Here is a 16,729-nt window from a genome sequence, read left to right on the forward strand (position 1 = left end):
AGTACTTACGTTACAAGATTGTTGTGAATATAAATAAAATAATTGTCTTAGTGCCAACACAGTGCCTTATACATAATAGCCAAGAAATATTTGTTGACTTGTTGAATTAAGTTTTGTGGCATGCTGTGTCATCATGCAAATTGCAATATGGGTTAAGAAACATAATGGCAAAAGATCTAGTATTTGAGTAAAATGAGTGGATTTTTTAGTATTGTTGGTAAAGAGGTTATACTGGCCGGGCGCGGTGGCTCAAGCCTGTAATCCCAGCACTTTGGGAGGCCGAGGCGGGTGGATCACGAGGTCAAGAGATCGAGACCATCCTGGTCAACATGGTGAAACCCCGTCTCTACTAATACAAAAAATTAGCTGGGCACGGTGGCGCGTGCCTGTAATCCCAGCTACTCAGGAGGCTGAGGCAAGAGAATTGCCTGAACCCAGGAGGCGGAGGTTGCAGTGAGCCGAGATCGCGCCATTGCACTCCAGCCTGGGTATCAAGAGCGAAACTCCGTCTCAAAAAAAAAAAAAAAAAGAGGTTATACTATTGCTGTATAAAAATATTAGAACAGTAAAGAAGAATCTAGTTATTAGTAGTTGTCAAGTTATACAATAGAAGCTCTCTGAAGATTCATTTCCTTGGAGGGATGAGTAGGAAAAAAGGATGTACATAGACTAATATCCATGCATGTTAATCTGTATTACACATCCAAAAATTATATCTACAAATGGTAAATGGTAATATTCAGGCATCTTAATTTTTGTTATGAATATTTTATTACCTCAATGTTTCTGGGTAAAAATTGATCTCAGTAGACTGTGCTCACCTAAGTCAGTATCAGTATCTTTCCTTCCCTTTTTTATGGGGGAAAGATGTTAAAGTAAAAAATATATATTTTCTAGGCTTTAGTAGGTAATGTGGAAGAGGAACAAAGTAGGAATACCTTTCTGATAGTAGAAAAGTAGGGTTGATTCCACCTGGAACATACCTCTAAAAAATGGGAGAATTATCTCCACTGCCCATATATCTTTCCTAGTCATTTAGTGATAATTTCCTATGTGTCAGGAACAATGATCTGCACAATGGTATTTTTCTTTTTCTTTTCTTTTCTTTTTTTTTTTTTGAGACCAAGCCTTGCTCTGTCGCCCAAGCTGGAGTGCAATGGGGCAATCTTGGCTCACTGCAACCTCCGCCTCCCAGGTTCAAGCGATTCTCCTGCCTCAGGCTGTCAAGTAGCTGGGACTACAGGTGTGTGCCACCATGCCTGGCTAATTTTTGTATTTTTTTTAAAGGTGGGGTTTCACCATGTTGGCCAGGATAGTCTCAAACTCCTGACCTTGTGATCCACCCACCTCAGCCTCCCAAAGTGTTGGGATTACAGGCATGAGCCACAACGCTCAGTCCACAATAGCATTTTTCAAGACCCAGGGCTTAGGCCGCTACAAATCTTAATACTTAAAACACCACATCTACATTGTTGCTTCTGAAAGTGTTTGAAAAATTAATATTTTTGCTGGTATTAGATACTGAGTTTTCTTTGAGTATCCAAAGCTCACTTTTTTTTGAAAGCTCAATTATTTTGAGCATTCAATTTCATTTTAAAATAAAGGAAATTTAAAGCAATAGTTTTTAGAGCACAAAATAGGCTTTGATCTTTTGGAATTGAAAAACTCTTAGAAGAAAGGAGAGAAAATAATTAAGATAGAGCTGGTTATCAAACACTGCCCTTTGAAATCTAACTGTTGACATTGGTAGCCTACATTGGTTGCTGACCGTTGAGGGTATACAAAAAAAAAAGGAATATTTTAAGCAGTGGTTTATTTATACTCACAAGGAGATAGGCTGTTATTGTGGGAAACCAGCTCAGTTGCACTAGGCCAAATATGGTGCAGGTATGCACAGGAAAATGCACAGTGAAATGAATGAGTGTTGCAGAAATTTGCCCGAATTCAGACTTGCTTTAGACACTCTGTTTTTGTTTTCTTGCTTCTCTTGCAGTTCTCTTTTCTAAAGTTAATCCTTTACCTTCTCAAAACATGGCTCTTCTGTGTGTGGAGTGTGAAATTAATTGGTATAGCTTTCAAGACTGCTTCAAGATTCAATTCAAATGATGATTCTGTTTTTCTAGTCTGAAAACATGTTAAATCTTTAAATGATTGCCATGGTCAAGTTGTAGTTAGCATAATTGCTTTCAAAGTTAGATTTAAACTTAGGCTCCCAGATTTAATACATATTATTTAATCAAGAGTCTATATAATATATATATACATGATAATAAATAACAAATGTGTCAAAAATTAATGTCAAATATTAGTTTTTAGTTTTACATTTAAGGGTCAAGATAGCCTCTGTTTGATTTTAGCTTTTAAAATTAAAGTTGACCAGATCGTCACCAGGCAGCTCAAAGCAAAGCTTCTGCTGTTGTTATTGCTCGTTGTCTCAGACCTGTAATTAATGATGGTGGAATGTAGGGGAGGGCAGGCGATGAAGGGGAAGCACTTAGTCATTAGGGGAAACAAGGAGGAGACATTTTGCCATCGTGGATTTTTCAGAATGGAAGAAGCAGGAAAAAGGAAATGGTTCTCTATAGATATTGTTCGCTGCTGTGTGCATGTAAAGGCAACAGTCAGGTGTCATATGCAAAATAGCAGAAAGTTACTCTGCCTTTAATGAGAAGCAAACAGGGTAGTCGTAAAAACAAAATTAGGCGAGGTGTCCTGTGAAAAGGAAACTTACTAGGCTAAAGTAAAATAATTGCTGTTTACTGTAGGTCAAGTGCCAAGCACAAACAATAATATTCAAACCAACAACTACGGGATCCTTGCTAGCTCCCTGCCCTTGAGGAGACTCAGTGTTGGGTAAGCCCAGAGCATCCATGCTGTGAAACCCACCCAGCTTTCTCTGTGCCTCTTTAGATTCAGGCCTGTGGCATTTCCTTAATAGTTTTGTGATGGTTAATGACTTTACATCATTATTTCCATTACTATTTGAAAACCAAGTAGGAAACAGAGATTGTGACCCCTGGGTATTCATGCTTTTCCAGGAAAATGGCAAGATCCTGGAATTAGGAAGGATAAGAGAGGAAATGTCATTTATAGGATTATATGTTGTAGGCCTGGTTATCCAGATTGAAATTAGGTAGTTTGTTTGGGCCTGAAATTTTATAGCCCAGCCTGGTTCACCCCCACATGTCTGAGCAATCATCTTTGTTTTTAATTGGTATATGTTTTCAATGAGGGAAACATTGAACAATATTTTTAAAGTGGCTGAAATTTTAGCAATTAGCATATACAATATGTAAAATTAGTACATAGAGTCATGCACCACATAATGACATTTTGGTCAACAATGGACCACATATATGACAGTGGTATAAGATTATAATGGAGTTGAAAAATTCCTATGGCCTACCGACATAGGCGTTGTAGCCACATCTTAACATCTGAGCATAACACATTACCCTTCCTATGTTTAGGTACAAAAATACTTAGCATTGTGTTAAAGTTGCCTACAGTGTTCAATACAGTAATGTGTTGTACAGGTTTGTAGCCTAGGAGCAATGGGCCATACCATACAGCCTAGGTATGGAGTAGGCTATGACACCCGGGTTGGTGTAAGTACTCTCTGTGATGTTCATGCAATAACAGAATGTTATAATGAAGCATATTTAAGAAAGTATTGTTGTCATTCAGCAGCACATGGCTGTAAAATTGAGCCAAGCACACTGATGCTCTTTCTTGTCACCTCCTTGCTGCTTTTTCACATTGGTGACTGGGTGAGGTTTAATCTTCATATATGGATGTAGTGTTGGGCTAAGCACTTCCACATCTATAATGTCATGTTAGGTGGGTCTTACTGTCCCTGTTTTATAGCGGAAAAAACCAGAGACATTAAATGATTTACTGGATTTGTGGCAAATCATCTCTATGGTATTTGAACCCAGGTCTTATAACTTCACAACTGGTGGCCTTTCTTTCTTTCTTAAAAATTGGCTTAGTCTGAGAGGGGCCGTCTCTTGACAATCTGAAAGGTTTTTATAATTGGTGAGTTTTCTGCCATACCAAGCAGCCAATTGAGTGAGCAAATTTGTTATATAAATTTTTCTATAAATTATTTTTTAAGTGAAAATAATTTTTCATATTCTGTTACGTGAACCCATTCACTGAAAATACAGAGGTATGTTCCAGAATTTAAAATATAAGTGTTATGCTCTATTAATAAAATCACCAGCAAGAATACAGCATGTCTTTATAATCACATAGCTTAAGGAAAATAACCTTTTGATAAACTAATATCAAATAATGACAGATACTAAATATCTAGTATGGACATCAATAAGTGCCATTGTCAAAATACATTAAAATAATACTCTAAAAGTAAAGCCAGAAAAAGTGATTTGGTTTTTAAATTCCTTAATTTAGGAATTAAGTGACGGATAATGGTACTTCAAGCCAAGATAAATGTATGCTGCAAATTTAGGCTGCCAAAAATGTGTAGATTATGTTGAGCTGCCTTATTTCATCTTGAAATGATGAAATAGACAAATGAATCTAACAGGAAGTCATTCAACTGAAAAAGATGGAAGATGAAGCATTCACAACAACATGGATCTGGTAAAAGCCCACTACCTTCCCTCTCTTTCTCTTTACTTCCCACCCTGATCCTCACCCCAGACTGGGCAGGGACAGTGACCAGAGACGGGCTTGGGGTGGGGGTAAGGGGTAGACTTGACTCTGGTAATATAGCTTATCGGATACAATATGGCCTTAGTTTTCAAACGTTCTTTCAGCATGGGGCCTGTTTATAGCACCAAGGCTGCAGAAGACCAGGGCGTAGGATAGTGGATTGTGGCCTGAGGTACTTATTTGCTTGAGAAAAATTGCTGCCAGATGAGTGGTTTCAGAAAGCTGAGGCTGCTGCTGTGGTCGCTAGTGGGTAGAGGATTAAAGGGAATGCAGCTTTTCCTCTCCTGTCTAAATATTTGCTGGAGAGCAAATGGGTTTTTGTGTGCATGTGTATTTCCTTTTCTATTGGGGATTACAAGTAATACAGGAACATCCTGTGATAAAAGATATGAAGTAGAGGCTGAGGAAGCAGATGGATGAAGTAGAACTGTGCCCCAGGTCTGTGGCATGCTGTATGATGACTAAATTCCTGGCATGGTGAATTGGTAAGTCTACAGATGATTAACTAGAATGTAAACAAGAAATGTATGAAACATAAATATGAGGTAGGCCATTCCATCAGCAGCTTTTAGTGTAAAAAGCATCCATTCCCATCAAAGAGACCAGCAATATTTTCACAAGCTTAAATTTTGTTTTATTTTAAGTAAGTACCCATCCTGGAAGATTTCCAGTGAGAATAAACCCATGTAATCTCAAATACTCATGCATCTGAATGAGCAGACTTTCTTTGTGTTTCTTTTTCTTTTCTTTCTTTCTTTCTTTCTTTTTTTTTTTGAGACCCAGTCTCCCTCTGTTGCTCAGACTGAAGTGCAGTGATGTGATCTCCGCTCACTACAACCTCTGCCTCTTGGGTTCAAGTGATTCTCCACCTCAGCCTCCCGAGTAGCTGAGATTATAGGCGCACACCACCATGCCTGGCTAATTTTTGTATTTTTTAGTAGAAACGGGGTTTTACCATGTTGGCCAGGCTGGTCTCGAACTCCTGACTTCAAGTGATCCACCCACCTCGGCCTCCCAAAGTGCTGGAATTACAGGCGTGAGCCACTGAGCCCAGCCTTCTTTGTGTTTCTTAAAGTAGTATGATACATGACTCTCCCAATTCCATATCTGCTAATCTGGCTAGATGCCTGCACCAACTAGTGAGACGGATAACTCAGAGTATAACTATGGGTTTTCAAGCAAAGAAACATAGGAAAGATCTGAACCTGTAATTGTTAACTCTGCCAAAAATAGGAATACAGAAATTTCTTGAAAATACTAATCTTCATTCTCATTACCCCTCTTCAAAAGGAGGTTTACGTATGGCTCCAAATTAATAGACTTACCTTATTTACATTTTGATTTGCCAATCCTCACCTTAATAAAATTGCATATTAACAAATATTTTATAACCACAAATTACATTTCAAATTATTTGCTTGCCACCTTTTAATAAATTGAGTACTCTTTTCCGGAGGAGCCTCTTTTGGAGCTTGAAAAAAGCCCTCTCAGCAGGGTAACGGGAAGACCCCCTCCTCCAGCCAAAAGAGTCCCACCGAGCCCCTGCTGGTGAGAGAGGGTGTTAGAAGAGATGTGAGAGGCAGAAAGACTGGCTGCTGGCTGTAGCTCCTCCCTTCCACCCCCACCTCCTCCCCAGAGACTAGGAGAGAGTGCCAGTGCGGGCCCATTGCGCTTATTCTCTTGGTCCAGTCCTGCTAACCAGGGAAAGTGAAGAGCTGGCTGGTCCTCTGCATGCCAGGAACCTACCAGGAGGGCTCTCAGTTTCCTCCCTCCCTCCTTCTGCTGGACCCTCTTAGAGAAAAATCTTCTGCTTCTTTCTGGAAATAGCTTTTTTCATGGATCTGGGCTGTGGAGAGAAGATATGACTGTATCTTTTCTTGCTAAAATGTGGTTATATTCGTAATTGAATGCCTAGAGCAGGAGAGGTATCAGGGTGTTGACAGGGTGGTGCCCAGATTAGAAACACTCTTTCCACAGCACAGCATCTGCTTTTTTTTTGACCCCATCAGGTAGAGATGCCCTTCAGTTAACCTGATTCCTGCCCCCTCATATGGGGGAGAGTCAAGCTTCTAATTGAAGAATGACATACATTCAGAAAAGTGCACAGATTGTAAGTATACATCTCAAAGAATTTTCACAAATAGGAGCACTCATGTAACACACATCCAGGTCACATTTATCATTTTATAATGACTTTTCTTTCCTGATGATAAAAGCACTTGTAAGAAAGTTTGGAAAATGCAGCAAAGTATAATACCTGTACCCCAAAATGAGTACTGATAGTTTCGGTCTGTTTGCATTCTCTCTGTCTCTCCCTCTCACATATACAGATACACGCGTGTCTATAAATACACTCACGCAGGAACACAACCTCTGAAACTTTATGCATGTGTGCACAAACACACAGCAGTTTTATTAAACAGTTGCACTAAATGACATACAGATTTTTAGATGTTTCACGCTGTGGTCCTTGGCTTCAGCACCAGAAGGGCAGAGAAAGAAAGGGAAACTGAAAACCATCTGTCTTTTCATTTGGTAACAGGAAAAAGGGGCTTTTTGTGGGGGAGGAGATTGAAATAAATGGCTGACAGATAAATAAGGATGATTCATAGATTTTATTTATCCAGTATTTTCCATCTCCATGAAAACTAAGCACTGATGATAGAAAGTTCAGAAACTTCTGGGGAGAGAAGCTCTTCTTGTAGAGCAGAGGGGAGACATCAACGTAGACTTTTTTGGCTACTCCATGGAGCTGAACCCCTCTGGGCTGCAGTTCCACTTTGCCAGAAGACCAACTTTCCTTTCTTTTTCTTTTAATTAGCTCTCTTGGAGATACCAAAACAGACTAACTGTAGCAACTCTTGTTTTAACAAAAGGAAGCTGAGTCAAAACCTTGGAAATGAGCCCGGTAGTTTTGTGAGTTGCAGCAAAATGATCTTCCCCATCACTACTGAAATGGATGAAATGAGGCCTGCGTGGTGCTGCTTGCTTTGGTCCCGCTGAGTTTCCTGCACACATTGTCGGGAGAGAACAGTTGGCACCAGCTTCCCGTTGCTATTGGTTGTGCAGGATGTGTTCTCCATCTGCCTCCTGGCTGGCAGAGGGCTCAGCTTCTAAGTGGCATTGGGGAAGAGGGAGACTTTGATGGCATTCCTTGTGTTGAATAAAGCTGTCTCTTTCAGAACTGCCACTTCCTTCCTTCCTACCTTCCCTCCTTCCGTCCTTCCCTCCCTCCCTTCCTTCTTCTTTCCTTCCTTCCTTTCTATTATACTTTAAGCTCTGGGGTACATGTGCGGAACGTGCGGGTTTGTTACATAAGTATACATGTGCCATGGTGGTTTGCTGCATCCATCCCTCCATCATCTACATTAGGTATTTCTTCTAATACTATCTCTCTCCAATCCACCCACCCCTGCTATCCCTCCCCTGTCCCCTCAACCCCTGACAGGCCCTTGTGATGTTCCCCTCCCTGTGTCTGTGTGTTCTCATTGTTCAGCTCCCGCTTATGAGTGAGAATATGCAATGTTGGGTTTTCTGTTCTTGTTTCAGTTTGCTGAGAATGATGGTTTCCAGCTTCATCCATGTCCCTCCAAAGGACATGAACTCATCTTTTTTTATGGCTGCATGGTATTCCATGGTGTATATGTGCCACATTTTCTTTATCCAGTCTATCATCGATGGGCATTTGGGTTGGTTCCAAGTCTTTGCTATTGTAAACAGTGCTGCAATAAACATGCGTTTGCATGTATCTTTATAGTAGAGTGATTTATAATCCTTTGGGTATATACCCAATAATGGGATTGCCGGGTCAAATGGTATTTCTAGTTCTAGATCCTTGAGGAATCTCCACACTGTCTTCCACAGTGGTTGAACTAATTTACACTCCCGCCAACAGTGTAAAAGCGTTCCTATTTCTCCACCTCTTTTCCAGCATCTGTTGTCTCCTGATTTTTTTAGTAATCACCATTCTAACTGGCGTGAGATGGTATCTCAATGTGGTTTTGATCTGCATTTCTCTAATGACCAGTTTTTTTAAAAAACATTTTGTTTTCTTACATACTTGTCATTTGAGTTATCACATATTTGGAAAATGTATTGGACTTTTTGTATTTGTAAAATGTCTTCTCAGATCACTCCTTTTTCCTTTCTTGTTAAAAACAGGTTCACAGACAGTATGAAGTGGCCTTTCTGTTTACGTGTGCTCTTGTTGTATTGTCTTTGCAGTCGAAATCAGCTGTCCGCCCTGCCTGCCTGCCTGTGTGGTCTGCCTCTCAAAGTCTTAATCGCAAGTAACAACAAACTTGGATCATTACCAGAAGAGATAGGTCAGCTCAAACAGTTAATGGAGTTGGTATGTTATTGATTTTTAAGATGCTCTTTTTTGTTGGTTGACTGATCATAGCCTATCAAGGTATTCAGAAAAACTTTTTGCTACGGTTGGACAAGGTGGAGCCTCTGTTGTTTGAGGGCAGGTATATGATAAAGATATTAAGTGGGAGAGGAACAGCTTTGAAACTTTGCTATAACAGACACAGTCCCTGGAATTTAAAGGCTTCCTGTAATTTACAGCTCCTGAAGTTTGCAGAATTTGTAGTTTCTGAAGTTTATGGGCTATCATGTTGTAGTTAGACATTTTTTTCAGATTGCATATAAATTTATAAAAAATTATGGATAAACTGGCAAAAGAATCTACAAAGAAGTTAGTAGGTCACACTTCATGAGGATATAAAATTAAGTCAGAAGATAGAACACTTTGCTCTGATTCTGTTGAGATTTTAGAAATCATTGTTCCAAATCGATGTAACTTTAAAATGTGACCATGTCCACAGGGATAGAAAACAAGTTGTAGATGAGCAGAGATGGATTATAAATGTGTGTGAAGCTGAGAAGCACTGTTCTATTTCAGCTGTTTCACTACTAATTTAAATTTACCTTTTTTCTAAGTTGGGAAAGAATGAATCCTTTCTAAACTTCCATTGAGCTAACATAGGTGAAGGAAGAGGCAGGAGTTAGCAGTCAGGCTGGAAGGTAATAGTCTTCATTTATCCTCCAAGTGTGGGTTTATTCCATCCCGACCTTGTGTCAGGCACAGGGCTTGATGTGATTAAAGGGCACAGTACCTGTCTTACAGTAGATTCCAGTCTAGAACGTTGATGGTCGATAAGTTTCGTTTTTTGTGCCACCTCCTCTGGGGCTACCTGGGACACCACGGTGCTGGCCTGTGAGGCCTAAATAGAGAATGCTGCGATTGCTTAGTCATGTCTGCAGTGGGACTGGGCTTGGAGAGTGATGATGCCCATGTCACCTAAGTATCACTTTGACTTTAATTTAGAAATGAATAATTGCTATGGAAAGGCATTAGAGCTATAGAAAGTGTCTTTTTCATGGATGATTTGACAGCATTGTCCAAAACTCATTCCATCTAGTTCACATGCAGAGGGGTCCATCAGATCACTTACTATAAAGACATTTGGTCACAGATCATGAGTGACTAGGACAAGACACTGGAATGGTGTGAAGGAGCGTGGCAGCAGTTCATTTTTCTGGTCAGCTTTTTCTCTTCCGTGCAATGGCTGGGGTTGCCCAAGTTTCAGTGTTCTCCCAGGTAAAGCACCTAACGAGAGACCTACTAGCATCTCTCGTCCCTGGGTTCTAAGTGAGAGGCAAGATCTGGTCTGATGTCCTCCCCTGACTGAGTCTGCTGTGCCCAAGGCACATGGTCTCACTGCTCAGATGTGGCCGTTAGGTTGCTGCCAAAGGGGGTAATTCTGAAAGAAGACAGATATTAATTTGAGCAGACACTGCCCACTCCCCCACTGCCCCATTCCCTAAAGTTTCTATTACAAGGAGCATGTGCATGAGGCAGGGAATGATTAATTAATTCAGTCTTGGGGTTGTGAAAGGTTTAGAAGAGAAGAGACCTTTGAGAGGTCCCTTAAATAAGCCCCTGTGGGATTTCCTAGGAGGAAAAAAGAAGTCAGGGACAGAGACAAGGAAAGCATTCAAGGAGAAGGGACACCTTGTGCAAAGGCAATACATCCTAGAAGTCCATGTTGTGCTTGGGAGTGGGAAGCCGTTTAATCCTGCTGGAGTCTAGGTAGATAGAATGGGGCTGGGCTCACCATCCTCACACCCACTGCCTTAGATTTAGGCCACAGGCAACTCCTTCACAGAGCATTCGACGCCCTCTATGGTCAGGCCCCTGCTCGCCTCTTCGGGTTCATCTCTTGCCACTGGCCCCTTCGCTCTCGGAGTTCCTGCCCTCTGGGAATGCACCTTGTTCATTTTCACTTCTGGACTTGTGCACGTATCACTCTTTCATCATGCGCTGTTTTTCCTCCCCACTCCTTTCTTAGTTAGTTCTTAGCCAAGTTAGATCTCACTTCGTCCAAAAAGCCTTCTCAGATCCTCCAAGCCTGAGTTAGGTGCTCCTAAGGCAAGCACTCTGTATTTATTACTAAATTTTCATAGCATCACGGTTTTCCTACTAGGCTTTCTCTGTGCCAGCTCCCCCTACACCCTGAAACCTAATTACTTGCTGTTGCATCCCAGGTGCATGGCACCTGATAGGCACACTCAGCAGATGCTTGCTGAATGTTACTGTTGAATGGTGGAAGGTGAACCTGGAAAGATGGCTGGGGCATATTGTGAAGACCCTCAGGTGCTGTGCCTGGATGGGGTTGGGGGGTGAGAAGACTCAATCTTGCTGTCCACATAACTCAGAAGGTGCCATTCTAACTAGTTCTAGGAAACAAAAGATTTCCTATATGTAAGCTTTGGATGAAAGTGATGATCATATGCTGCTTCTTTTTCTTTTAGTAACTTCTTTTAGGTACCTGATAGCCACAGAATCCATGGTTGCTAAAATTTGGGTTAAGACTTGCAAATATAATATGAATAACAATTAAAAAAAAATAAAACAGACTCTTGTTTTTGTTTTTTTTTTTTTTTTTTTGAGACGGAGTCTTTCTTTTTGCCTAGGCTGGAGTGCGGTGGTGTGATCTTGGCTCACTGCAAACTCCGCCTCCTGGGTTCAAGTGATTCTCCTGCCTCAGCCTCCCAAGTAGCTGGGACTATAGGCACGTGCCACTCGGCTAATTTTTGTATTTTTAGTAGAGACAAGGTTTCGCCATGTTGGCCAGGCTGGTCTCAAACTCCTAACCGCATGATCCGCCTGCCTCAGCCTCTCAAAGTGCTGGGATTACAGTCATGAGCCACCGCGCCCAGCCCAGACCTTTTTTTTTTAAGAGAAGCTTTAGGTTCACAGCAAAATTGAGAGGAAGGTACAAAGATATTCCACATACCCTCCACACATGCACAGTCGCCCCCGTCATCAACATTCTCCACCCGAGTGGTACATTTGTTACAATCTGTGAACCTATTTCAATGCATCACTGTCACCCAAAGTCCATAGTTTACATTAATGTTCACTCTTGGTGCTGTACATTTTACGGCTTTGGGTAAATGTATAACGACATGTGTCAATTTCACTACCCTACAAATCCTCTGTTATCCCTCCCTCTTCCTTAACCCAAGCAACCACTGATCTTTACTGTCTCCATAGTTTTCCCTTTACCAGAATGTCAGATAGTTGTAATCATACAGTATGCAGCCTTTTCAGATTGGCTTCTTTCACTTGGTAATATGCATTTAAGTTTCCTCCATGTTTTTTCATGGCTTGACGGCTCATTTTATTTCTTTAGTGCTGAACAGTATTCCACTGTCTGCACAGTTTATCTATGTACCTCCTTAGGGACATCTTGGTGGCTTGAAAGTTTTGCCAATTATGAATAAAGCTGACAAGTTGATTTCTTTTTTCATTATTTGGGTTCCCGTGCAGATGGGTGGCACATGGGTGAGATCAGTCTTCTGGAACTTTGTAGCGCTGATAGGTGCTTCTGTCTCATGATCCTTGGGCGTAAGTGACACCGCATGCCATCCATCAGCTGTGCTCTAGGGCTCTGCGGACTGTTAGCACGTGGCACGTGTGCTGAGCCTGAGAGTCAGCCCTATACCAAAGCAAGGCTTTCCTCAAATATCCTTTGTCAGCTGCAGGGCTGACAGCGTTGTCTCCAGTGTCAGGACACACTGGCTGTTGGGTGGCTATAAGGGACACCCCGTTCTTTTCTTGGGCACCCTGTCCTGGGCCCAGCTCTAACTGGGGCTGCCCTGCATCCTAGTGACAGCACTGTCTGTCTTCACCTGGTTCTTGTGTCTTTTCTCCACCAGCAAAACTGTTGAACCCACAAGTTCCAGGATGTTAGAGCCATAGGGGATTGTAAAAGGCGTTTAGTCCAAATGTGAATGAAGAAACCCAGGGCAGAAAGACAGCATATGACCTATGGAAGGTCACCTTGGTGTAGTTAAATTGCAACATAAGCTGAAACACCCTCACCCAGCACGGTCCTGTGGAAATATAATGTAAGCAGTAGATGTGATTTTAAAAGTACTGGTAGAATAAGTGGGTGTTGAACAATGAGAACACACGGACACAGGGAGGGGAACATCACACATTGGGGCCTGCGGAGTGGGGGGCTAGGGGAGGAATAGCAGGGGATGGGGGGCTAGGGGAGAGAGAGAGCATTAGGAGAAATACCTAATGTAGATGATGTGGTGATGGGTGCAGCAAACCACCATAGCACATGTATACCTATGTAACAAACCTGCATGATCTGCACATGTACCCCAGAACTTAAAGTATATAAAAAAAACTACTGGTAGACACATTTACAAAAAAGAAGCAAGTGAAATTAATTGTAATAACATTTACTTAACCTAAAATCGCCAAAGTATTATTACTTCGACACATATAATGTAAAAAATATTAATGAGATATTTTAGGTGCTTTTTTTAATGCTAACTCTTTGAAATCCAGAATGTACATAACTCTGAAAGCGTATTGAGGATTGGACTGGCCAGATGTCTGTTCAGCGACCACCCCCCTGGATATGGCAGCTCTATTGCCTGTGCTCTTTCCACTCTCCTGCCCGTGTATGAGCAAGCATGATGTTTGGAAAAAAGCATTTACTTATGAAGTTGGTAAAAATTTATTAAGTGGTCATTATTTAACCACAAAGAGGGACTGGCTTTGCTTAAGGTCACAGTCTAAAAAAAAGATAATTTTCCATCCATTCTCACTTATCTTTCATACCTTTTTGCTTAGAATAGTAGTGTTGCTATAGGTAATCTATGGCTATCAATTGGAAAAAAAAATTCCCTAGGGGGCCGGAAGTAATTTAAAAATTGCCATTGGAGGCTTCTGTTTTGCAGTCACAAAGTAACCAACTTGTTACACGATTCGGGAGCGCTCCAGCATTCAGAATACTTGAAGCCATCTAGAGCTTCCAGTGCTGAGACAGTATCTCAGCTTATTAGGCTCTAAGTGTTGTTTGTTAACTATTTTAGAAGAAATATTTAAAATTTTTTCACATCTAAGAGTATTCCAAATGTGTATATGTGTATATGTGTGTGTGTGTGTGTGTGTGTGTGTGTGTGTGTGTGTGTGTGTATACATATATAATGTATAGAGATGGAGTCTCACTCTGTCACCCAGGCTGGAGTACCGTGGCACAATCTCAGCTCACTGCAGCCTCCACCTCCTGGGTTCAAGCAATTCTTCTGCCTCAGCCTCCCAAGTAGCTGGGACTACCAGCATGTACCACTGTGCCCAGCTAACTTTTTGTATTTTTAGTAGAGATGGGGTTTCACTATGTTGGCTAGGCTGCTCTTGATCTCCTGACCTCAAGTGATCCACCCACCTTGGCTTCCCAAAGTGCTGGGATTACAGATGTGAGCCACCATGCTCGGCCAGAATTGTGAACTCTCTTTTCTTCTAAGTGTGAATGACATTCCAGAGTTAGCAATCTCTTAAAAAAAACAAAACAAAAACAAAAAACTTTAGTCATCTATCAGAAAGCAGTTCTTTCTCATTTGTGAAAGAAATTGGAGTTGGAAAACGATGTCTTATCTTTTTAAATCTATTAGAATTATATACGATTTTTTTTTAAAGCATTCTCATTCAGTCATTGCCTCGTCTTGCCACTTGAGATTGTGGGGGGAATGTCAAAAAGCAGTTATTCCCCCTCCCATGAAGAAGCCACAAAGAGACACTGAGATGTCCTTTCCTTGACTCAACAAGAGCGGCCAGGTTATATTTCCATCCACATTGTTTCAGGTGCAGGAAAACTTACGGAATCTTCGCTCCATGGAGCTGGCCTCTTCAGGGTCATTTCAGATGGGAATGATCTGGAACTTTCTGACCTCCTTGGCTGCTCTGAATGACTTCTATACGCTCTGTTGCTTCACTGCTGTAGCAGTCTGGATAGGCTGCATTTACATCTCTCTGCCTGTGCTTTCTATAAGGGGAAGAGATAAAGCATTCACATTTTCTGAGCACCCGCTATACACCAGACACTCTGTTAGGTACATGACGTGTATTATTTCATATAGTCTCGAAATAACTCAGCAAGGTAGGTATCATTTTTATATTTTACAAGTAAGTTTCAGTTTTAAAATTACTTACCCAAAGCCATGATGCTATGAAGAGGTAGAGCTGGAGTCCAAACCAGATTTTATATATATGTGTGTGTATATATATATATGTATATATATATATATATATATATTTTGAAACAGAATCTTGCTCTGTTGCCAGGCTGGAGTGCAGTGGTGTGATCTCAGCTCACTGCAACCTCTGCCTCTTGGGTTCAAGTGATTCTCCTGCTTCAGCCTCCTGAGTAGCTGGGACTACAGGTGCCAACCACCATGCCTGGCAAATTTTTGTATTTTTAGTAGAGACGGGGTTTCACTGTATTGGCCAGGAAGGTCTTGATCTCTTGACCTTGTGATTCACTTGCATTGGCCTCCCAAAGTGCTGGGATTACAGGCGTGAGCCACTGTGCCTGGCTAAAATCAGGTTTTTAAATTAGCGTCCAGACCACAATACATCACTGTCTCCTCACCTAAACTGTAAGCCCCTCATAGAGTGGGACAGTGATTTTTTTCTTTGGAGTTTCCTGGTTTAACTCCTAGTGGGTTTTCCATTAAAGTTGTGGGAGGAAAATGTTACAAAAAAAAAAAATGGTTTGGTACAAATGGTCAATGTCTCACTAATGTTTTGTTACTGTGGAACCAAGAGTCAGAAGGGGTCTGTAGACTTGTGTTGGCTAAATCTCATTTTACTCATTAAAACCTTGTTGCATATTGAAAACATGGTTCTTTTACTGCTAAATCATGCGTGATAGATGAGTTATATTTGTTAAGCGATGCTGTATAAATGCCATGTGTTATAATTAACAGGCAGCTGCAAAAACAAACACAATTAGAACACAATAAAATTGAGAGCCATTTATGGGGCATTTGCCAAAGATCTGTGCGTTTTCTCACTGATTCCCTGTACATGGTGACATGCTGTGGTCCAGAGATAGTCTGTCTCTCAAGTGTTTTTTTTCTCAATTCAGTCCTCTCTGAAGTCATGCAGTGTCTGAAAATCGTGTCTTCCAGCTCTTACCTTCACATCAGAGGACACAGTATCACTGATTTAAAACCTGCTTTTATAATCAAAACTGTCACAAGGCCTGGCTCAAGTAATGACTAGTTGGAAGGTGCATTTCCTGGCCTTGATTGGATACGCTATTTTTTATTCTTTTTTCATGAAATCTTTGGTTGTGTGGAGAGTCTGGATTCAAGGATTGATAAAGACATGCAAGGTATTGAGCAGCTGCTGAGGAAAATCCCTTCTTCATTGTTTGCACAGGCAGTGCTCCAGTCTCTGAGGGAGATATGGCGGAGGCATAAATTCACGTGCTCGCCTTGCTGTTTGTCCATTCATGGTCTCTGGAGACGCCTCCTAACCTCTAGTTTCTGTGGCATGATTGGAAACCAGGGCTTGCTCGAGGCCCTCTGTGCTTCCGTTTCTGCCTTTCCTCTGAAGAGCAGTGGGGTCGGCCATGTGTTTGTAAATCTAGGAGAACTGTGCAACAGAGTTTTGCCCTGGAAAAAGACACTGGCATTGAAAGGTGATAATTTGTCATCCCAGAGCTTTCTTGAG

General features: G+C 41.3%; 1 protein-coding gene across 4 annotated transcripts in view; it reads left to right on the top strand.

Annotated features, from left to right (window-relative positions):
* The window catches only part of LRCH1 (leucine rich repeats and calponin homology domain containing 1), a 212,739-nt gene that overhangs the window by 116,527 nt on the left and 79,483 nt on the right, over positions 1 to 16,729 (top strand). For all 4 annotated transcript variants that reach the window (XM_012465166.2, XM_012465163.2, XM_012465165.2 and 1 more), the window contains exon 3: positions 8,905 to 9,031. In XM_012465166.2, the coding sequence (XP_012320589.2) occupies positions 8,905 to 9,031 (127 nt within the window). The remainder of the gene's footprint in view (positions 1 to 8,904; positions 9,032 to 16,729) is intronic.

This window comes from Aotus nancymaae, unplaced genomic scaffold (genome assembly GCF_030222135.1).
Source record: "Aotus nancymaae isolate 86718 unplaced genomic scaffold, 86718_ANA_hifiasm-v0.15.2.pri h1tg000009l, whole genome shotgun sequence".
Taxonomy (NCBI): Eukaryota; Metazoa; Chordata; class Mammalia; order Primates; family Aotidae; genus Aotus; species Aotus nancymaae.